Source organism: Coregonus lavaretus, assembly GCF_964263955.1.
Source record: "Coregonus lavaretus genome assembly, chromosome: 13".
Taxonomy (NCBI): domain Eukaryota; kingdom Metazoa; phylum Chordata; class Actinopteri; order Salmoniformes; family Salmonidae; genus Coregonus; species Coregonus lavaretus.
In genome coordinates, this window is record NC_140000.1 from 18,918,265 (window position 1) to 18,943,491 (window position 25,227).

Below are 25,227 nucleotides of genomic sequence, written 5' to 3' on the forward strand. Positions count from 1 at the left end.
GACCCGACCACCGCTGTGCCCGACAATGTGAGTACACCCACCGCCAACCGCATACTACCACCCACCATCTGCCCACCCACCGCTCTAATATTGTTAGGGTTTATCAGGACTGCAGGTCTCCACTGGGCTGCAGAATACATGCAGAATACATGCTGTATGTACAGTATCCAGTCTCTCAGAGAAGGAGTGCTGATCTAGGATCAGGTCCCTCCGGTGTATATATAATCTTAGTCGTTATGATCCAAAGGGCAAAACTGTTCCTAGATCAGCACTCCTTATCCTGATACTCACAGCTCTGGCACAGAGGATTGATAGAAATAACAACACCTGTTGAATGAATATGTTGGGTAAACTCTTACATAAAAGCATTCCAAAAGGGTTCTTCGGCTGTCCCCATAGGAGAACCATTTGTGGTTCGAGGTAGAACTCTTTTGGGTTCCATGTAGAACCCTCTCTGTAAAGGGTTCTAACTGGAACAAAAAGGGTTCTACCTGGAACCAAAAATAGTTATTCAAAGTGTTCTCCTATGGGGACAGCTGAAGAACCCTTTCAGGTTCTAGATAGCACCTTTTTTCTAAGAGAAGAGGGCAATGTTCATATGTCTCTGTTGAGTGTTGCATGCATGGGTGGCATTCAGAATGATATGCTTCTGTAGATGTACTGTGGTGTTTCGTAACAGACTTGATAGACTATAGTGCAATTGCTTTTGTGTTTTTTTCTCTCTTGCTTCTCTTTTGCTCTTGAAATTCCCTCTGAACTGTGTTATTTGCATCAGAGCATTTGTTCTATTACAGTTAGCTTTATGTATTTAATTTTGTAGGCTATCTTTCCCCATTTTGATAAATCTTCAATATGTAAACACTGCAAAGAAACTTGCTGACATGCCTTAAGCATTTAGCCTGCATGGGTTATTTATCACAAGTTTCAGATTAGGCCACCACGGAAACAGATTATGAACCTCTTTTAGAAACGTTGTTTCCGTGGTGCTGCATGGGAAATCCTACACTAAACTACTTTCTTAATGCTAGTTTAGAGATGCAGATTTTGGAGTCTGGATAGGGCATAATGAACCAGCAAGTGTATCAGCAAGGTGATTAGGTTTATCACCACTAATAGAATTTTCTGTCAAGCAATCAAATAGAGCAGTAGACTGAGTCGGTCACACACACACACACACACACACACACACACACACCTGCATTAGAGCGGATTACAGGGGATTATGAGTAGCAGTGTTTACTGTGGTCAGTCAGGGGAAGAACACCTCTCTGTACTATATTAGCCCCACTATGTTATCTATCTAATCAATAGATAAGAAATTACATCAACTCACAATATAAGTCTGTAGTATTTGTCATGCTGTTCTTGTGTTCAAACCATATTGTATTGGTCGCGTACACAGTTTAGCAGGTGTTATGGCAGTTGCAGCGAAATGCTTATGTTCCTAGTTCATATCAATCAATGCAGTAAATGTCAAACAAGCACACAATAATCCAAAATAAAAATAAATGATAAAACATTTAGTGCAGTAGATACAGTACCAGTCAAAAGTTTGGACACATCTACTCATTCCAGGATTTTTCTTTATTTTTACTATTTTCTACATTGTAGAATAATAGTGAAGATATCAAAACTATGAAATAACACATATGGAATCATGTAGTAACCAAATAAGTGTTAAACAAATCAAAATATATTTTATATTTGAGATTCTTCAAAGTAGCCACCCTTTGCATTGATGACAGCTTTGCACACTATTGGCATTCTCTCAACCAGATTCATGAGGTAGTCACCTGGAATACATTAAATTAACAGGTGTGCCTTGTTAAAAGTTAATTTATGGAATGATTTCCTTCTTAATGTGTTTGAGCCAATCAGTTGTGTTGTGACAAGGCAGGGGTGGTATACAGAAGATAGCCCTATTTGGTAAAAGACCAAGTCCATATTATAGCAAGAACAGCTCAAATAATCAAAGAGAAACGACAGTCCATCATTACTTTAAGACATGAAGGTCAGTCAATTCGGAAAATGTGAAGAACTTCTAACGTTTCTTCAAGTGCAGTCGCAAAAGTACCCGGTGGTAGCCGGCTAGTGACCGTGACTAAGGGGCAAAGTAGGGTACTGGGCAGAGGGCAGGATACTGGGCGGAGGTTGTCTAGTGGTGGCTGTTTAGCAGTCTGATGGCCTGCGGACAGAAGCTGTTTATCAGTCTGATGGCCTGGGGATAGAAGCTGTTTATCAGTCTCTTGGTCCCAGCTTTGATGCACCTGTATTGTCTCTGCCTTGAATATGGAGGACCAGTACATGAAAATGTATGTACTCACTACTGTAAGTCGCTCTGGATAAGAGTGTCTGCTAAATGACTAAAATGTAAAGAATGTTTTAAAAAATGCTGGTGTGGTCAACAAGCCGTGTCTCAGGTGGCTGGGGTCCTTGATGATCTTCTTGGGCTTCCTGTGACACCGGGTGCTGTAGATGTCCTGGAGGTCAGGCAGTGTGCTTCCGTTGGGCTGACCGCACCACCCTCTGGAGAGCCCTGCGGTTGCGGACGGTGCAATTGCCGTTCCAGGCAGTGATACAGCCCGACAGGACGCTCTCAATGGTGCATCTGTAGAAGTTCGTGAGGGTCTTAGGAGCCAAATGACGGTGTGAACGGACCATTTCAGGTCCTCAGTGATGTGCACACCGAGGAACTTTAAGCTTTTGACCCTCTCTCTAGATGTGGATGACGGCTTGTTCTCTTTGCTGTCTCCTGTAGTCCACGATCAGTTCCTCTGTTTTGTTGATGTTGAGGGAGAAGTTATTTTCCTGGCACCAGTCTGCCAAGGCACTCACCTCCTCCCTGTTGGCTGTCTTGTCGTTGTTGCTAATCAGGCCTACCACTGTTATGTCATCAGCAAACTTGAGTTGGAGACGTGCGTGGCCGCACAGTCATGGGTGAACAGGGAGTACAGGAGGGGGCTGAGCGCACACCCCTGTGGGGCCCACGTGTTGAGGATCAGCGTGGCGGTGTTGTAGCCTTCACCACCTGGGGTTGGCCCGTCAGGATGTCCAGGACCCAATTTCTACACAGAGGGGTTCAGACCCAGGGCCCTGAGCTTAGTGATGAGCTTGGAGGGCATTACGGTGTTGAAAGCTGAGCTGTAGTCGATGAACAGCATTCTTCCATACAGTGGGGAGAACAAGTATTTGATACACTGCCGATTTTGCAGGTTTTCCTACTTACAAAGCATGTAGAGGTCTGTAATTTTTATCATAGGTACACTTCAATTGTGAGAGACGGAATCTAAAACAAAAATCCAGAAAATCACATTGTATGATTTTTAAGTAATTAATTTGCATTTTATTGCATGACATAAGTATTTGATACATCACAAAAGCAGAACTTCATATTTGGTACAGAAACCTTTGTTTGCAATTACAGAGATCATACGTTTCCTGTAGGTCTTGACCAGGTTTGCACATACTGCAGCAGGGATTTTCGCCCACTCCTCCATACAGACCTTCTCCAGATCCTTCAGGTTTCGGGGCTGTCGCTGGGCAATACGGACTTTCAGCTCCCTCCAAAGATGTTATATTGGGTTCAGGTCTGGAGACTGGCTAGGCCACTCCAGGACCTTGAGATGCTTCTTACAGAGCCACTCCTTAGTTGCCCGGGCTGTTTGTTTCGGGTCGTTGTCATGCTGAAAGACCCAGCCACGACCCATCTTCAATGCTCTTACTGAGGGAAGGAGGTTGTTGGCCAAGATCTCGCGATACATGGCCCCATCCATCCTCCCCTCAATACGGTGCAGTTGTCCTGTCCCCTTTGCAGAAAAGCATCCCCAAAGAATGATGTTTCCACCTCCATGCTTCACGGTTGGGATGGTGTTCTTGGGGTTGTTCTCATCCTTCTTCTTCCTCCAAACACAGCGAGTGGAGTTTAGACCAAAAAGCTATAATTTTGTCTCATCAGACCACATGACCTTCTCCCATTCCTCCTCTGGATCATCCAGATGGTCATTGGCAAACTTCAGACGGGCCTGGACATGCGCTGGCTTGAGCAGGGAGACCTTGCGTGCGCAGCAGGATTTTAATCCATGACGGCGTAGTGTGTTACTCATGGTTTTCTTTGAGACTGTGGTCCCAGCTCTCTTCAGGTCATTGACCAGGTCCTGCCGTGTAGTTCTGGGCTGATCCCTCACCTTCCTCATGATCATTGATGCCCCACGAGGTGAGATCTTGCATGGAGCCCCAGACCGAGGGTGATTGACCGTCATCTTGAACTTCTTCCATTTTCTAATAATTGCGCCAACAGTTGTTGCCTTCTCACCAAGCTGCTTGCCTATTGTCCTGTAGCCCATCCCAGCCTTGTGCAGGTCTACAATTTTATCCCTGATGTCCTTACACAGCTCTCTGGTCTTGGCCATTGCGGAGAGGTTGGAGTCTGTTTGATTGAGTGTGTGGACAGGTGTCTTTTATACAGGTAACGAGTTCAAACAGGTGCAGTTAATACAGGTAATGAGTGGAGAATAGGAGAGCTTCTTAAAGAAAAACTAACAGGTCTGTGAGAGCCGGAATTCTTACTGGTTGGTAGGTGATCAAATACTTATGTCATGCAATAAAATGCAAATTAATTACTTAAAAATCATACAATGTGATTTTCTGGATTTTTGTTTTAGATTCCGTCTCTCACAGTTGAAGTGTACCTATGATAAAAATTACAGACCTCTACATGCTTTGTAAGTAGGAAAACCTGCAGAATCTGCAGTGTATCAAATACTTGTTCTCCCCACTGTAGGTACTCCTCTTGTCCAGGTGGGATAGGGCAGTGTGCAGTGCAATGGCGATTGCGTCATCAGTGGATCTGTTGGGGCAGTATGCAAATTATAGTGGGTCTAGGTTGTCAGGTAAGATGGAGGTGATATGGTCCTTAACTAGCCTTTCAAAGCACTTTAATGATTACAGAAGTGATTGCTACGGAGCGATAGTCATTTAGTTCAGTTACCTTCGCTTTCTTGGGTGCAGTAACGATGGTGGACATCTTGAAGCAAGTGGGGACAACAGACTTGGATAGTAAGACATTGAATATGTCCGTAAACACTTCAGCCAGCTGGACTTTGAGGACATGGCTTGGGATGCCGTATGGGCCGGAAGCCTTGCGAGGGTTAAAACGCTTAAATGTCTTACTCGCTTTAGCCACGGAGATTGGGAGCACACAGTCCTCGTGAGTGGCAGGGGCCCACGTCGGCGGCTCAGTGTTGTTTTCCTCGAAACAGGGCGAAGAAGGTGTTTAGTTTGTCTGGAAGCTAGGCGTCGGTGTCCGCAACGTGGCTGGCTTTCCCTTTATAATCTGTTATGCTAAATTGTGTGTGTGTGTGTGTGTGTGCACCTGCATGTAATCAGGTTCTTACCAGTGATTTGAGTTGGTGGGGATTAAGTGTATGGGACTGTTACTGAAGGTTGGGACAATAAAGTGGGACATTTGTCTGTTCCAGTTGTAAAATGGACGCTACAGAGTTCCGGAGGAGAGGGAAGGAGATGGTAGACCTGATAGCAGATTACCTGGAAAACATAGAGCAGAGGCCGGTGTACCCCGACGTGGAGCCTGGGTATCTGCGGTCCCTCATCCCTGAGGAAGCCCCTGAGGAGCCTGACACCTACGAAGACGTGGTCAAAGACATTGAGAGGGTCATCATGCCTGGGGTAGGTGGCTTAGATTATTATATTATCATAGATGAGGTGACTATTGATTGAAGGGTGATAACAGCTATAAAATGACGGTCACACTTTACTTGAAGGTGGCATACATACGGCATTCATAACTTGCTCTAGGTCAGGTACTCTGTTATTGGAGATCCGCTATCTCCCAGATTTCATCAGTGAAAAGTTCATAATTAAATATTATAATATTGATGATACCAATAGGCTGTTTACCCAGTGGCATCCGGCTGCATTAAACGATCACGAGAACATACACAACACTCAATACACACAGTCACCCAACCGCTAACCCTCTGCTGCTCCCAACCTCTTACATGGCAGTAAGAATAAACATCTCCACTCTACAATGGATAAATAAAGATTTATTTCAAGAGATTATTAAATATATTGAATAAATGTGTTATAAAGGTTGTTATTAATCATACTGCAATACTCATTAAGGTGTTATGACAGGATTCATAAAGGTGTTGTGAATCTCTTATGCATACTTCATTATGAATAGGTGGTGCATATGGAATTAAATATTTTTCTAGGAAAAAGGAGGGGTGGCATTATCACTATCTGTATCAACTTCCGGTCTGTTGACTGTTGTTTAGTAATCATTCAGAATATGTATAGTAAGGAGCTTCAGTGTTGAAAGTTTTGTCAACGAGACAAAGTGTTCCATTGTACTTTGTTGTTTGTGCTGAGCAATCAGTTAATGAAAGCTCACGTTAACTGTATATGACACGTATCAGCTATAGAGTTGTTTTTACAAATGGTTGTAAAATGCTCTGCATTCTGTGGCCTTTCACATGGCAAAGTTCAAAGATTTTAATGAATGATTAACCTCACAACAATAACCTCATCACCAGTTTCAATCTATCTGCCCCCTACTCCCAACCCAAACCCTTTCCTTAGCTGTAACATGAAAGCCGTTATTCCATTATCAATCTGACCCTCTAAAACATGTTTTTTTCCTCTACCACCTCTGCTTTTAACAGTGTGGAATAAGCCCAGTTAGTCTAATGAATGACTCACCATGGGAAAAGCATGTAAGGGAGACAGACAGGGACACTGGCAGCCTCTTGCTTGGTGCCCCACACACACACAAGACTGGAATTCAGCCTGGAGCAGTTTATCGGGTTAACTGCCTTGCTCAAGGGCTAGAGCAGTTTAGGGGTTAAGTGCATTGCTCAAGGGCTCAGTGGCACCACGGCAAGACATGGTAGAGGAAGGCCCTAAACATTGCCAAAGACTCCAGCCACCCTAGTCATAAACTGTTCTCTCTGCTACCGCACGGCAAGCGATAGCGGAGTGCCAAGTCTCGGTCCAAAAGGCTTCTTAACAGCTTCTACCCCCAAGCCATAAGACTCCTGAACAGCTAATCAAATGGCTACCCGGACTATTTGCTATTCTCTGTTTATTATCTATATCATAGTCACTTTACCTCTACCCACATGTACATATTACCTCAATTACCTCGGCTAACCTGTGCCCCCGCACATTGGCTCTGTACCGGTACCCAGTGGCGTAAAGTACTTAAGTAAAAATACTTTAAAGTACTACTTAAGTAGTATTTTTTTGGGTATCTTTACTTTACTTTACTATTTACATTTTTGACAACTTTTACTTTTACTTCACTACATTCCTAAAGGAAATTATATACTTTTTACTCCATACATTTTCCCTGACACCCAAAAGTACTCATTACATTTTGAATGCTTAGCAGGACAGGAAAATATTCTAATTCACACACTTATCAAGAGAACATCCCTGGTCATCCCTACTGCCTCTGATCTGGCGGACTCACTAAACACATGCTTCGTTTGTAAATTATGTCTGAGTGCTGGAGTGTGCCCCTGGCTATCCGTAAATAAATAAAAAAGAAAAGAAAATGGTGCCGTCTGGTTTGCTTAATATAAGGAATTTGAAATGATTTATACTTTCACTTTGACTTTTGATACTTAAGTATATTTGAGCAATTACATTTACTTTTGATACTTAAGTATATATAAAAAAATAAAAATAAACTTTTAGACTTTTACTCAAGTAGTATTTTACTGGGTGACTTTCACTTTTACTTGAGTCATTTTCTATTAAGGTATCTTTACTTTTATTCAAGTATGACAATTGGGTACTTTTTCCACCGCTGCCGGTACCCCCTATATATAGCCTCGCTACTGTTATTTTACTGCTACTAATTAATTATTTGTTATTTTTCTATTTTTCTTCTTTATTTAGTTTTACTTACCTATGTTTTACTTAACACTTATTTTTCTTAAACCTGCATTGTTGGTTAATGGCTTGTAAGTAAGCATTTCACTGTAAGGTCTACACCTGTTGTATTCGGCGCATGTAACCTCTAGGCTACCTGACACGACTCTTCCTCTGTGTTTAGGTGACCCACTGGCACAGCCCGTACTTCTATGCCTACTTCCCCACGGCTAACTCCTTCCCGGCCATGCTGGCAGACATGCTGTCTGGAGCAATTGGTTGCATCGGATTCTCCTGGGTATGTATGACCTTGTCATCTGTTTCTGTCACCCTCTCTCTTTCTTTTGAATGTGATTTTTATCTTTTATTTTTTATTTAACTAGGCAAGTCAGTTAAGAACAAATTCTTATTTACAATGACGGCCTACACAGGCCAAACCCGGACGACGCTGGGCCAATTGTGCGCCGCCCTATGGGACTCCCAATCACGGCCGGTTGTGATACAGCCTGGAATCCAACCAGGGGGTCTGTAGTGACGCCTCGAGCACTGAGATGCAGTGCCTTAGACCGCTGCGCCACTCGGGAGCAGTATCACAGTATCACAGTATCACTATTGAACAGTATCACTATTTTAAGACATTAAAGGGTTAGTTCACCCAAATTACAAAATGACACATCGGCTTCCTTACCCTGTAAGCAGATTATGGACAAGGTATGACAGAAATCCATGCTTTGGTTTAGATTCCATGGCACTGTTTCCACATTTTAACGTTTTAGCATTTGTGGCACAAATCCCATTCAATTCATTGGACCGATATTAACATTTTTCGCGCATCATGTCCAAATGGTGTGGTAACTCCACGGTACTGTAGGCTGCCAGTCCGGCATGTACAGAGCTGTGTGTTGACCCTGTCTCTAACCCCATGTTACTATAGGCTGCCAGCCCGGCGTGTACAGAGCTGGAGACAGTCATGATGGACTGGCTTGGGAAGATGCTCAAGCTGCCAGAGGACTTCATTGCCGGGACACATGGACAGGGAGGAGGCGTCATCCAGGTATGGTAAAACTACCCACCATTTCTTTGGGGTTAGACAATGCATTGGTTTTATTTACACAGTTGTATTGCTGCATTGCCACAGCATACTTTAAAATACATTTAATTACTCAATTAATGAATTTAACTGAAACATTTAATGGGATATTTGTCATAGTCATATTTCAAGTAAGGATAGCCAAGTCAATATAATTCAAATATTTGTACAGAACACATGGCATTCACAATAGTGTCAATACCATATTTATCCACAGTCCGTGCCACTTTGCCTTTGAAAACAATGCAGGTGTTAGGAAAATAGAAGAAGCAATTGACTGCTCCCAATTCTGTCGCTGCCAGCAATTTGTCTGTCATATTTTTTGTTGTTCTTTTTCGCCTCACAACACCAGAGAAACAGCAGGAAATTGCCTTTTAATATGTCAGGCAAAGATGGGCTAGTGTGTGTGTGTTTGTTGGGGGTGTGGGTACTTATTTTGTGTGGTGAAGCGTTCAGCGTTTATTTATTGTTGTGGATACAGCAGAGCAGCTGAGGTGAATGTCTCAGCCAGGGATGAGATAGGAGAGTTGGCTGAGAGAGAGAGAGATCATTTCATGGCCCTTTATTGAAGCCATCGAGGAGCATGGCTCATCCTAGGGGTGTTTTGTTTGTGGCTGTGGTTTTAAGTGCCCTTCACTATGGCAACAAATAGGCCTCCTCTCACTTGTTGCCAGCCTAATGAGAGCTGTGACAAGTTGCAGGCATCTCACATGATGTACCATGTTCAGATGAGCATTTGAGTATGAGATGCATTTAGGAGCAGTTTTTTATTTATTTATTTTTTAGCAGACGCTCTTATCCAGAGCGACTTACAGTTAGTGAGTTCATACATTTTCATACTGGCCCCCCGTGGGAAACGAACCCACAACCCTGGCGTTGCAAGCGCCATGCTCTAACAACTGAGCTACAGGGTACTGTAGCTAATGAGTGAGATTTGTGTTTATGATTGCGAGTGAAATGATAATACTGTCAAATCAAATTGTATTCGTTACATGCTTCGTAAACAACGTGTGGACTAACAGTGGAATGCTTACTTACGGGCCCAACAATGCAGAGTGAAAGAAAATAGAGAAATAATTGAAAAATAAAGCATGTAATAATAAAAGTAATAACAGATACACAATGAGAAACAATAACTTGGCTATATACTGTACACGGGGTACCAGTAGTGAGTCGATGTGCAGGGGTACAAGGTACAGTGGGGAAAAAAGTATTTAGTCAGCCACCAATTGTGCAAGTTCTCCCACTTAAGAAGATGAGAGAGGCCTGTAATTTTCATCATAGGTACACGTCAACTATGACAGACAATATGAGAAAGAAAAATCCAGAAAATCACATTGTAGGATTTTTTATGAATTTATTTGCAAATTATGGTGGAAAATAAGTATTTGGTCAATAACAAAAGTTTCTCAATACTTTGTTATATACCCTTTGTTGGCAATGACACAGGTCAAACGTTTTCTGTAAGTCTTCACAAGGTTTTCACACACTGTTGCTGGTATTTTAGCCCATTCCTCCATGCAGATCTCCTCTAGAGCAGTGATGTTTTGGGGCTGTCGCTGGGCAACACGGACTTTCAACTCCCTCCAAAGATTTTCTATGGGGTTGAGATCTGGAGACTGGCTAGGCCACTCCAGGACCTTGAAATGCTTCTTACGAAGCCACTCCTTCGTTGCCCGGGCGGTGTGTTTGGGATCATTGTCATGCTGAAAGACCCAGCCACGTTTCATCTTCAATGCCCTTGCTGATGGAAGGAGGTTTTCACTCAAAATCTCACGATACATGGCCCCATTCATTCTTTCCTTTACACGGATCAGTCGTCCTGGTCCCTTTGCAGAAAAACAGCCCCAAAGCATGATGTTTCCACCCCCATGCTTCACAGTAGGTATGGTGTTCTTTGGATGCAACTCAGCATTCTTTGTCCTCCAAACACGATGAGTTGAATTTTTACCAAAATGTTATATTTTGGTTTCATCTGACCATATGACATTCTCCCAATCCTCTTCTGGATCATCCAAATGCACTCTAGCAAACTTCAGACGGGCCTGGACATGTACTGGCTTAAGCAGGGGAACACGTCTGGCACTGCAGGATTTGAGTCCCTGGCGGCGTAGTGTGTTACTGATGGTAGGCTTTGTTACTTTGGTCCCAGCTCTCTGCAGGTCATTCACTAGGTCCCCCCGTGTGGTTCTGGGATTTTTGCTCACCGTTCTTGTGATCATTTTGACCCCACGGGGTGAGATCTTGCGTGGGCCCCAGATCGAGGGAGATTATCAGTGGTCTTGTATGTCTTCCATTTCCTAATAATTGCTCCCACAGTTGATTTCTTCAAACCAAGCTGCTTACCTATTGCAGATACAGTCTTCCCAGCCTGGTGCAGGTCTACAATTTTGTTTCTGGTGTCCTTTGACAGCTCTTTGGTCTTGGCCATAGTGGAGTTTGGAGTGTGACTGTTTGAGGTTGTGGACAGGTGTCTTTTATACTGATAACAAGTTCAAACAAGTGCCATTAATACAGGTAACGAGTGGAGGACAGAGGAGCCTCTTAAAGAAGAAGTTACAGGTCTGTGAGAGCCAGAAATCTGTCATAGTTGACGTGTACCTATGATGAAAATTACAGGCCTCTCTCATCTTTTTAAGTGGGAGAACTTGCACAATTGGTGGCTGACTAAATACTTTTCCCCCCCACTGTAATTAAAGTAGATATGTACATATAACTAGGAATAAAGTGACAGATAGTAAACAATAGAAGCAGCGTATGTGATGAGTCAAAGAAGTTAGTGCAGAAAGGGTCAATGCAGATAGTCCGGGTAGCTGTTTTGTTAACTATTTAACTCATTATTTAGCAGTCTTATGGCTTGGGGGTAGAAGCTGTTCAGGGTCCTGTTGGTTCCAGACTTGGTGCATCGGTACCGCTTGCCATGCGGTAGCAGAGACAACAGTCTATAACTTGGGTGGCTGGAGTCTTTGACAATTCTTAGGGCCTTCCTCTGACACCAACTGGTATAGAGGTCTTGGATGGCAGAAAGCTCGGTCCCAGTGATGTACTGGGCCGTACGCACTACCCTTTGTAGCATCTTGTGGTCGGATGCCAAGCAGTTGCCATACCAAGCGGTGATACAGCCAGTCAAGATGCTCTCAATGGTGTAGCTGTATAACTTTTTGAGGATATGAGGACTTATGACAAATCTTTCAACAACATTATTTGGGTAGGAGTTAACAGAATGTGGACAGTTACTTTAATCCTTGTATTTGAAGAGATTAATTGTTTGTTCCATTGACCATGCTCAGGTAGGGGGTGTGTCAATCAAGCTGCGTTCGGGAGTGCCAATTATGCTGTGGTGTTGGGTAATGCAATGTTGCTAAATCCCTTCGGAGAGAAATGTGTATCCTGGCTTTTAATGCTTTAGGCATGGTTCTACAATATTATTTAAAAGTGTATAGGCTAATTATGTAATGTCAAATATATTACCTCAAGATGGTCATGATGATTTGTAGCCTACGTTCATGTAGGCTTTATTTATTAAACATGTTGATTTATGATTGCTATCCTATTTAATATCTGTCATTAATCTACTAGACAGACAGACAGGGTTAAGGTTGGAATACTGTCTGCTGCCATGCAGACATGATCGAGGCCTTGTTTAGGCTGTTTGAGAGTGCAGCGTTAAGTTTAGGTCTATTGTCTGTTTATCCCCACTTTCTGTTCCTCTCTTCATCGACCTGTTTGATATTTTTGTTGTACATATTTTGTAGGCCTGCATAGTGTACCGTTTTGCCGGCTTTATTTTGTACTCCCTGTAAATAGACTAAACACGCTCATCCTGAGTTTTACACCGTACCAACTTGTCTGCCGCCTCCTTCCTGAAGCCTCCACCGCCAGAGCGCCACTTCACACCGGTGTAAAAATCAGGATGGATTGATTTATGTCATCAAACTTGATATCTCCAATAGTTCAGGAGTCATGCTCAATATTTATAATCTGAACATTTGTTTTGCCGCATACAATTTCCTAAATAATAGTTGTACAATGACTTGCTGCTGTCTGTGACATATCAGTTATTTTCAGTCATTAAGGTGTGGACATTATAGTCAACAGGCAGGCTAGCAGATAGGACCAAAGGAGATTCTAACAGCACAACAAGCTGACTCAATAGGCATTGATGATGCTTAGAGTGGCTGTGCATATGAATAGCCTCAGCAAAGAACAAGAGTTCTTTGAAAACCATCAGGTTTGTATGGAGCAGATTTTACATGTAAAGTAAGTTTTTTTATCAAACATTTTGCACTGAGTAGCTGATCTAACCAGACTTCCAGACCGTTTCTCTGGGCCCTCCCTATGACACCAGAGGAGGTACATGTTGCAAGGCCTACTGGTTTGACTGAAGTAATCGAAAGTCACCCCACTTACCTTCCTCTGTCTTTCTGTAGGGTACGGCCAGTGAGGCGACTCTGGTGGCTCTCCTAGCTGCCCGCTCCAGGGCGGTCAGAATGATCCTGGCCAGTGACCCACAGCGTCCAGAGACTGACATCACCTCCAAATTGGTGGCCTACTCCTCCGACCAGGTCAGGCTTCTACTCTTACTCCTGCTAATCCTACTCCTACCCTGAACAGGTCAGGCCACAAAACCAGATGAGCACTTTAGAGCACTTTAACCCAATGAGTCCCAACGTAATGCTGGTGCGTTTTGGACTTCTAATTTATCTATTGGTTAACAATGTTAACCAATAGATAAAGAGGAAATAATTCCCAAAATAATTAAAAGAAAAAACAAACATACTGGTGCCAGTAAATGTTTGTTTTTTCTCTTTATAATTTTGGGTATTAGTTCCTCTTTATCTATTGTTTAAGATAATATACTGTATATCACCTCTCCTTTCATTTCTGGTCATTAATTTCACCTGTCACTGCTGTGCACCTGTGCACCCTGAAGAAGGCCTGTGAGCCGCAACGCGTTGGTGCTTCAGGAAACAAAGGAAAGGAGGGGTGCTCAACAACAATGACAAAAATCATGAGTAGGTGTCACGATCGTCGGGAACAGAGGAGGACCAAGGCGCAGCGTTGAAGGCAAACATACTCTTTATTAGTGAATAACCAAACAAAACAACAAAAACGATAACGTGACATCCACGGTCTAAACACAAACCACACTGGAACAAGATCCCACAACCACTGTGGGAAAACAGCCTGTCTAAATATGGTTCCCAATCAGAGACAACCAGCAACAGCTGACACTCGTTGCCTCTGATTGGGAACCACTCTGGCCAACCTAGAAATACAACTACTAGAAAAACAAATGAAACTCACACCCTGGCTCAACATACAAGTGTCCCCAGAGCCAGGGCGTGACAGTAGGGCTTACAAAGCAGGGTTCTTCAATTCCGGTCCTGGAGGGCCGAGACACCTCTGTTTTTCATCCTCTCCTTCTAATCAGGGGCTAATTCAGACCTGGGACACCAGGTGAGTGCAATTAACTACCAGGTAGAAATAAAAAACATAAGTGTTTCGGCCCTCCAGGACCGGAATTGAAGAACCCTGGCCTAGAGGCCCATTGAGACACAACAATATAAAACAATTATAATGATAATATGTTTCAAGGTAAATGGTCAATTATAGCATAAAATAATACTAATGATAAGATAAATAATGTCTTGTTAATCAATGCTTCATTAATTTTAGCACTACAAATGTAATATACTGTACATGCTCAATTGCACATTATTTATCTTATTATTAGTATTATTTTGTGCTATAATTTGCCATTTACCTTGAAACATATTATCATTATTATTTTCCTACCTTGTGTCTCAATGGGCCACTAGGCTATAAATAGTGCAATGGTCAGGTCACTCTGAGGAAGACGTCAGCTTGACTTCAAAATGTCAGTCACCTGTTCGCATCCTGTTCAATGGATTAAAGTGAGCTAAAATAAATAAATCTCTGCTTTTTTTGTTGCGTGCTCCAACTCCTTTCTGCCTTGAATTAGTCATTTTGGACGTTTCTCTTGGTAAGCCCTTCTCATGATATGGGTCTGTTTGTCAGGCAGCACAGTCATGCTAGCTCTGCTCTGTTGACCTGAGCAGGATGAGATTAGATTATGGATCTGCCCAGAGGACAACACTGCCCTTTATGGGGAAGAGGATAACAGCCCTTTTCTCCAGAAGTGACGTTACACAGTACAACTGGTCCTTTAACGTCTTACTTGATGGACGGACTACATACATTATTTCATCTTTGGGTGAATGTACAGTACTATATGCCGAGATAGAATGATAATTTAGAATGGTGTAAAATAACCTGATCTGGCTTAGGTCTGGTGGCCGTGATGATGTTGGCTATCTTTAAGTCACCAAAATCATTATCTCTCTTTGGGCTGTGATCAAATAAAATTGTATTTGTCACATGTGCCGAATACAACAGGTAGATACCTTACCGTGAAATGCTTACTTACAAGCCCTTAACCAACAATGCAGTTCAAGAAATAGAGTTAAGAAAATATTTACTAAATAAACTAAAGTAAAAAATAAAATAACAATAACGAGGCTATATAGAGGGGGTACCGGTACCGAGTCAATGTGCAGGGGTACAGGTTAGTCGAGGTAATTTGTACATGTAGGAAGGGGTAAAGTGACTATGCATAGATAATAAACAGCGAGTAGCAGCAGTGTAAAAACAAAGGGGGGGGGGGGGTCAATGGAAATAGTCTGGGTGGCCATTTGATTTATTGTTCAGCAGTCTTATGGCTTGGGGGTAGAAGCTGTTAAGGAGCCTTTTGTACCTAGACTAGGCGCTCCGGTACCGCTTGCTGTGCGGTAGCAGAGAGAACAGTCTATGACTTGGGTGACTTGAGGGAAAATGTTGGGCCTTCCTCTGACACCGCCTAGTATATAGGTCCTGGATGGCAGGAAGCTTGGCCCCAGTGATGAACTGGGCTGTACGCACTACCCTCTGTAGCGCCTTACGGTCGGATGCCGAGCAGTTGCCATACCAGGTGGTGATGCAACCGGTCAGGATGCTCTCGATGGTGCAGCTGTAGAACGTTTTTAGGATCTGGGGACCCATGCCAAATCTTTTCAATCTCCTGAGGGGGAAAGGTGTTGTTGTGTCCTCTTCACGACTTTCTTGGTGTGTTTGAACCATGATAGTTTGTTGGTGATGTGGACACCAAGGAACTTGAAACTCTCGACCCGCTCCACTACAGCCCCATTGATGTGAATGGTGGCGTGTTCGGCCCTCCTTTTCCTGTAGTCCACGATCATCTCCCTTGTCTTGCTCACATTGAGGGAGAGGTTGTTGTCCTGGCACGATGTTGTTGGCTATCTTGGGAGCTCTACTCTCTTGAAGTGACCTACATGTATATAATCTACTCTCTTTGGGTTGGGACATAGGGACATCACCTGTGTTAACTCTACTCTCTTTGAACAGGCTCATTGCTCGGTGGAACGAGCAGGTATGATTGCCGGAGTGAGGATGAAGAAGATTCCAACGGAGCAGTCAGACAAGTATGCTGTCCAGGGAGAGACCCTCCGGAGAATGATACAGGAAGACAAGGCTGCAGGACTCATCCCCTTCTACGTAAGAACAGAACACACTCATCCCCTTCTATGTAAGAACAGAACACTCATCCCCTTCTGTGTAAGAACAGAACACTCATCCCCTTCTATGTAAGAACAGAACACTCATCCCCTTCTATGTAAGAACAGAACACTCATTCCCTTCTATGGAAGAACAGAACACTAATTCCCTTCTATGTAAGAACAGAACACTAATTCCCTTCTATGTAAGAACAGAACACTCATTCCCTTCTATGTAAGAACAGAACACTCATCCCCTTCTATGTAAGAACAGAACACTCATCCCCTTCTATGTAAGAACAGAACACTCATCCCCTTCTGTGTAAGAACAGAACACTCATCCCCTTCTATGTAAGAACAGAACACTCATCCCCTTCTATGTAAGAACAGAACACTCATTCCCTTCTATGGAAGAACAGAACACTAATTCCCTTCTATGTAAGAACAGAACACTAATTCCCTTCTATGTAAGAACAGAACACTCATTCCCTTCTATGTAAGAACAGAACACTCATCCCCTTCTATGTAAGAACAGAACACTCATCCCCTTCTATGGAAGAACAGAACACTCATTCCCTTCTATGGAAGAACAGAACACTCATTCCCTTCTATGGAAGAACAGAACACACGTCCATTTACATGGACAAGCTTCAAGGCAGCAGATTGGCAGTTAGAATAGACACATTCATTCTCCCCTCATTATAAAGAATATGCCACAATCAATTGTCCAGTCAATAGTCAATCAGAAATAACCAATAGTCCAATACAGTCCACAAACACACGCTTATGAATATAATGTAAAGTACTGTATGTTTCCAGAAAGAACAGTGCGTAGAGAAACAACAGTCTAGCCCTAGAACCCACACAGACTCACAGTGGCAACAGTTGAACGGTGAATTACATATTTCCCCCCATCTTCCTCTCCCTGTCCAATGCTGTTTGTGTGTACCAAATAAAATAAAATAAAATAAAATTGTATTTGTCATATGCGCCGAATACAACAGGTGTAGACCTTACAGTGAAATGCTTACTTACAAGCCCTTAACCAACAATACAGTTTTAAGAAAGAATACCACAAAAAAATCACAAAAAAATACAATATAAAATAATACCATGCCATGAGGCCTCAATAGCAGCTAATGTTATTTGTAACAAACCAAATGAAACTGGATCTTGTTAACCCATGATAAAAGCCAGGAGATCAGTATCTATAAATGATTACTATACTGTCCTAGTCTGTCTCCCGACATACAAAGATATCCTAATCACAGTGTTTATCTGAATGGACAAATCTCTTTCTATGGCTGTCTTTAGAGGAGGAAATTACCGGCATGATTACCATAACGTTCAAGTATTATGGTGTTATATTTTCAGTTATGCTAGAGCCCTTTGTTAGACCATGATAATACACCTCACTCATTGTTATCATAATGATGATACTTTCTGAGTTGTTGATTTTTGTTCTTTCATTTAGTTCTGTGCTACTCTTGGGACCACTCCCTCATGTGCATTTGATCACATTACTGAACTTGGGCCCATATGTAAGTACGATTCTCAAATCATTATTAACATATTCCTAAAAGCTGTCTATTAGCACTGACACATGGTTGTAGACTGCTAACGCCATAGAAATCTACTGCACAGCCATGTCTCAGGACCAGCTCTATATGTTTCTATACTACTGTTCCTACGCATTTGTATTTTTGTCTCAGGTAATGCAGAGAAAATCTGGATGCACATTGATGCTGCATATGCTGGGAGTTCCTTTATCTGTCCTGAATTCAGACCCCTGTTGAACGGCATTGAGGTTAGTAAACCACACACACACACAGTCACACACACACAGTCTTGTACAACTAACCACACACACACACAGACACACACGTATGTCTTTGTTTAACTTCCAGTTAAATTGCCAGTGAACATACTTGCTTACACAAGTAGCTAAGTGCAATATATTTATTTCATCATAGTATTTACACCCATTATGATTTGTGTTTGATAATAACTTAATTTGACTGTCAAGAAGGAAGTGTGCTAGAATGAGTAATATGCCAAAAAATCGGTAGGAAATTAGAAAAGCATCAGTTGGCCTTTTGAATAGCATGCTTCTCTACAACCGAGCGGAGTCGAGTGGAGCGCCACACTGAGAGCACAGATAAGGCTAAAGTAATTTCCTCAGGCATCATCAGACCTTTAGATAAAACCCTGCTGCTCTCCTCGTCAAAGAAATATCACTGTTTATTAGCGACACAAGTTCAAATAATGTTGGAGAGGGGGGGTGGGGGTGGGGGGCAGGGATGTAGTAGAGGAGCCGGTCACGCACAAACACACACACACACACACACAAACACACACACACACACGCCTGAATGACAGGCAGTCAGGCACACCGGCTCCCTCTGCAGCTGAGGCTGGTTGCTAGGATATCAGTGATAGGCAGCCTCCTGCATCTGTCAGCATGGTAACAACTGGGCACGAGCCCCTCTGATTGATATTGTCTCCTATTGCTGCCTGCTTTTATTGGATCTGTGAAGGCAGATGGGAAGGATATTAGAAAAGCAGTGATAGAGAGCAAATAGATGAGACTGGAGATTTCTCTCTTTGAGAAACCAAGATGGTGACAATAGAGTTATTGTGCAGGATGCTCTATTTAGCATTTCAAATAAAGGTTGCCTAGGTGTTAGATATGCTGCATACGCCATATATTTGAAGCCATTCTATTGAAATATTGTTATCTGTTGTGGTAGTAGGCCAGCTGCAGTCAGCGCAAACCTAGTGATGGCAGCAAGGGGCTTTGACAAGTCAAATATATTCTAAGACCACTGTTTTCCTACAATTAAATGAAGGAAAAAAATTGTTTGTGTATTAAGAAGGTGACCTGTACATTTGGGTCAAAATCATCTGATTGAAAGGCTTGAACTCTTTTATCTCTTTCAGTTTGCAGACTCTTTCAATTTCAACCCACACAAATGGCTGTTAGTCAACTTTGACTGCTCTACAATGTGGTAAGTTATCAAGTGATTGACAGTCGGCCTTTGTATAAACATTGTTTTATTATTGAACAGGTTGTTTTATCTGACCAGGGGGACAGTCTGTAAGATTCCCTGCTGGTCATTTAAATAAAAACGTAAAACTACCTTAAGTAAAATCTTTATTTTTATCATATACATTTTTTTACATTGTTTTTGTATGACCCATTTGTTTCTTTTCTGTTCTATGGGGGAGAGGGGAGCGGCTTCACCATGGTTTTTAATTTAGCAAAAAAGTACAAACATTTTAAAAATCTAAACTGCCTTATGAGCTCATCACAACACTGTGCAACTGTATACATGTCTATAACCTAAAATCTAAGGTTGTACTATGCTCCCCATCCTTAGTTACACTGTTGCTTAATGTGGCTATTGACTACACCACTCTACAATAGGCCGTCATAACAACGTCACCTCCAGAGGCGCTATCCGTACACCTAAAGCATTCCTTAAACAGAGTGGGTGGGAGTAGGCATCCCATCTGCCCTCTCGCTCATCACCCCACAAACAACTCCAACATTTCTTGTTGATAGAACGCTCAATGCCCTCTTCCATCCCCGGTGGGTTGCCATGACAAAGTCAGTTAACAAAGGAAATGACTTATGTAAAGAGAGACTTATGTAGTCTGCTCAGAAATAGCTGTCTGCTTCTTTTTTATGACGCTATAGTGTATTTTAGTAACTGGAACAAAGTTACAATTACTTGTAGCATCTCAGTTTATGAATGGTAGTATGGTATTCAGAAAGAAAGGAGGACAAAGGTACTCTTCATCAAATTAATTCAAATGACTTTATTTGTATGTCATGTTCAATGGAAACAACGTTTAAAAACTCTGACGAGTTTCGGCTGCATGGCCTTTTTTTTCTGGTAGTATGGTATTATTGGTTTATAACAATTTGTAACAATACGTCAGGTGAATGTGTTACTGAGAAACCCTGGTATCACTTATGATCTTACTTCCTTATTTCATGCTCAACTGGTTGTGAAAACAGAATTCTTTCAACTCATTCTCAGAGACTAAATCTAGAGCACAAGTTGTGCCAAGTCATTGTTTACAAAACATTATTTCTGCTGCCTGCTGCAGTGTCATCCCTGTAGGGTGTCCCCTTAGACCATTGTCACTTTATAATACAATACAACTTTATTGTTCAATATGAAGTTAACAAAAATATTATATACTTCAATAAAATAGAGATTATTCTTTTGTAAGACTTAATGTAACACTGAACAACTTCTGTATGTGGGGGAGCCTGTTTTCTGTGCTTTTCTTTAAAAAAGCCTTGCCCTTTAGCCTACCCTTCTGTATTCTGTGGGAGCTCTCAGAGGGTAACAGTGTTTAAGTGTTTCAATGTCTGTCCATAGGGTGAGGAAAAGATCTGATCTCATTGGGGCCTTCAAGATGGATCCTCTATACCTGAAACATGATCATCAAGAGTCAGGTAGATATTTTTACATTGACAATAGTCTATATTGACATAACTTGTTTGTTTTATTCCCAATCTATTAGGTTTAAATGTGGTAAATCTAGCAATAGTCTCTTCAGTCTATGTACAGTATAGTGGTTTAATTTGATGAAGTGCAGATGATTCCTGGAGTCCCTGTAATGTAATGTGATGTGAATGGTGTTAGTGTGAGAGCCCAGTACGTCACATTAAGGATCTGAGGGTCTGTCGGGTTACTCACCTCACAATCCTGCTGGCTTTAAGCTTGATAATAAACCCAAGGTGGATAAACTAATACTCACCACCATAGCCCCATATTTTATGTGGTTAGGAAGTTTGTGTGTGTGTGTGTACGCGTGGAAACATGTGTGTGCACGCTTGTGTGTGTCTGCAAACGTGTGTGTGGGTGCATGTGTTCATGTAGTTGTACCGTATGTTTGTGTGTACTTGTGTTAGAGAGCTAATACAATAAGGCCTCCAAACGCTCACCTAATAACACGCCTTACACAATATGTGTCACTCTAAAACAATCCAATTCAATTACCGATGTCCCTCACGTCCTCCCAACAAAACATTTGCACTGTAATAGTCCAGTAATGGTCCTGTTGCATCGCTGCCTGCCAGTGTTAGCCAGCGACAGAGTGTCACCCATCTTAGATGCAGATGTAGTCTATGTCCCAATTGGAACCCTATTCCTTGAATAGTGCACTACTTTGACCAGGGCCCATAGGACTCGGGTCAAAAGTAGTGCACTATGTAGGGAATAGGATGCCATTTGGAACGCAACTGTACACAACACAAATGTCTGCCTCTGCCAGGCTGCAGCTGTGCCTGAAGCCTCCTCTTTAAATGGACTGACAGAAAGACAAAAGACTCGCCGACCTCTCCTCACAGAGGGAGGCTGCTCAATCTGAACAGCTCCAGCTCAATGAAATTACAGGTTATTACTACTGCAACAGGGCTTTTCTACTTTATGTGGAGGCAATGAGAGAGAGAGAGAGAGAGAGAGAGAGAGAGAGAGAGAGAGAGAGAGAGAGAGGTAATGATTTGGTATAAAGGTCAGTGATGGTAACAACATTCCATAATATGCTAATAATTATGGTATAGACACACAAGTGATGGACTACATTTAATTAAAATGTTGGCTGTGAATTGCTAATAGTATAATTACTCATCTGTTTATTTACAGGGCTGGTCACAGATTACAGGGTAAGCTGAATGGTTATCTATTATCATTATATTCTGTCTATGTGTAAGAGTGGCACTGGATGTCATATCAGATGAATTCACTCTGTTTGCTCCACTAACCCTAACCCCCTTATCCCCCTCTGCCTCACCCTATCTCCCCCTCTACCTCACCCTACCTCACCCTCACAGCACTGGCAGATTCCACTGGGCCGAAGGTTCCGCTCTCTCAAGATGTGGTTTGTGTTCCGGATGTATGGGCTCAAAGGCCTTCAGGACTACATCCGTAAGGTAACAGCAAAGCACATAAACAGCTTTGGTTCCCTTCCCTTCCTCTGTCTCTGTCTGTCAATCAAATCAGCCTGGTCTGTGTCTGTCTAGCTCTACCAGTAAATGAAGCACAAGCAGCAGCAACACATAAGGCCTCCAGCCATACACTGAGCCATACTGCATTCATCTACTGTCTATATTAGATAGAAAAACTCCAGTAAAGCAGAGACATGTTTGTAATCAATTATATGTAGGCTACAGTTGTCTTTTTACAAAACAGTGCTATTCAACAATGACTACCGTAGCTCAGATGACATAGAAACGGAAATGTCTCTGTATGGGGCTTTTCCTATCATCTTGGTACAACAGCATACAGTTTCTGAATAGACATACGAATAGTAAGTTAATTATAGTGGACACACACGGACCATTTAACCTCATAGTGGTGGTGACCTACTGGCTGGGAATGAAGAAGTGGAGTGGTCAGCTAATAATCATAGTTAGAACCAGAGTTTTGGCCTCATTAATGAGTGAGTTGGCATTGGAGTTATTACTAATAGTCCTGTCCTGGCTGTTCTCACTCAGCCTTTGGTTACAAATACTGTACATCATCATGTACTACTGTGTAATTGTGATTACATGCAATGATACACGTTTCGATTCTCATTAAGCATTCAATGCCATACACAGGGTACTTTGATAATTAGTGAATGGATTACATGTTTAATACTGTGGTGAATAAGAGTTTGAACAGGGTGAGCTGGAAGAGGACATGATATTTAGCTTGGAGCTTTCCCTCCAAGGAAGGTTGGACAGTTTGATGACTATTTCATGGTTATTTTCTTCAGATTTCTGGACATCTTCGTCCAAACATAAAAGTACATACTGACCTCGCCCAAAGGCCGGCAGATGGCGATACTGAGTTGTTTCATCTTACCGTCCAAAGGGAATCTATGCAACCGGCTATACACTTGTATCCCCAGTGGACCAGTTCGTACATAAAACATTCTCCATTCAGAATGCAAAGGCGTCGATTTCCTCCTTAACTTTATTTAATGGCGAGAAGGCCAAAAAAAAACGGGGAAAATATGCATACTTTCCACCACCATGCTAGAGTGGCTAGACGCAATTCCTGGATGTTGCCTATCACGTTCAGCCAATCAGGTTGCAGCAGACTGTTGTTTACCATTGGTCTGAACACTGTAGGCAATGTCAGGAAGTAGCATTAGTCACCATTTTGTCACCACTAAATCAAGTTAAGGAGGAAATAAATGCCTTTGCAGCCTGAATGGAGAATGTTTTATGTACGAGCCGGTCCACGGGGGATACAAGTGTATAGCCGGCTGCATACTGTAGATCCTCTTTGGACAGTAAGATGAAATGACTCAATATCGCCATCTGCCAGCCTTTGGGCTAATACTGACCTTTTATGACTAGATTCATGTCAAAGAACTTGTGCTTTTAATTTCCATACTAAAACTGAGATATCCCTGGTTGCGTGGGAATACTAAACAACAAGGCATTTTCTGTTAGATTCAGGAAGGTGTATGGATAGGGCTGTGTGCTTTAATGTTTATGTAGTATTTTCACATGTCTAATAGTTGTCATTACATTTTACATTTACGTCATTTAGCAGACGCTCTTATCCAGAGCGACTTACATGAGCAAGTAGGGTTAAGTGCCTTGCTCAAGGGCACATCGACAGATTTTTCACCTAGTCGGCTCGGGGATTAGAACCAGCGACCTTTCGGTTACTGGCACTTAACCACTAAGCTACCTGCCGCCCCTTTGGTTGAGCCTGGAGCCCTTCTCAAGGGTAAATGAACATTAAAGACAATGTAGCTACTATTCATAGTTTCAGCATTTGCTGGAAAAAAAAAAGGTTTATTACAACAGCACCAACAGCAAGCTAGCTACCTGCTGTAAGGACAACAACCTCCAGGAAAAATGATTCATTCAAATTAAGTTACTAGGGTGCCACCTAGTGTCCATATCAAGAAGTTCACCTTAACCCATTTCCATCAGCAGCACCTCAGACTTGAGCGGAAGGCTGTCTAAGTATGAATGAATGACTGTCTCTCTGCTTTCACAGCATGTGGAGTTGGCCAAAGAGTTTGAGAGCCTGGTTCGCGCTGACCAGCGCTTTGAGATCAGCGCAGACGTCGTCTTGGGGCTGGTCTGCTTTAGACTAAAGGTAAGACAATTCAGCCAACTGTGAATGTTAGTTCAACACATGATCATCTATCTTTGGACTTGACTAAAACTATTTATCTTTAGGTCTATGGTATATATTTTTAGTTGACGTTTTTGCACCTATGCTTATTATGTATTGTACACACTGCCGGCATCCATTTCTTATTAGACTATTGTTACATCCCAAATGGCACACTATTCCCTATATAGTGCACTACTTTTGACCAGAGCCCTATAGGCTATATAGGTAATAGGGTGGTATTTGGGACAAATTCTATCAGACCTTTCCTCCTAAAAGGGCTCCAACGAGGTGAACGAGACCTTGCTGAAGAGGATCAACAATGGCAGGAAGATCCACCTGGTGCCGTGCCAGCTGTCTGGTCAGTTTGTGCTGCGCTTCGCCATCTGCGCCCGCACCACCGAGTCACGCCACGTCCGCGAGGCCTGGCGACTCATCACACAGCTGGCCAAAGAGGTGATGCAGGAGCTGCCTCATTGACCATCCACACTGACTAGACAGGCTGGGTTGGACCAGGTGCTGT

At 42.5% G+C, this 25,227-nt stretch overlaps 1 protein-coding gene across 1 annotated transcript; it reads left to right on the forward strand.

Annotated features, from left to right (window-relative positions):
• Positions 1-25,227, forward strand: LOC311139694 (aromatic-L-amino-acid decarboxylase-like). Its single transcript, XM_084174615.1, has 14 exons — positions 1-27; positions 5,478-5,685; positions 8,084-8,197; positions 8,834-8,953; positions 13,420-13,554; positions 16,415-16,564; positions 18,038-18,104; positions 18,276-18,370; positions 19,504-19,571; positions 20,958-21,034; positions 22,227-22,246; positions 22,415-22,513; positions 24,585-24,686; positions 24,984-25,227. Exons 2-14 carry the CDS (start codon positions 5,485-5,487, stop codon positions 25,182-25,184), a joined length of 1,449 nt encoding a protein of 482 aa, XP_084030741.1. The 5' UTR covers positions 1-27; positions 5,478-5,484; the 3' UTR covers positions 25,185-25,227.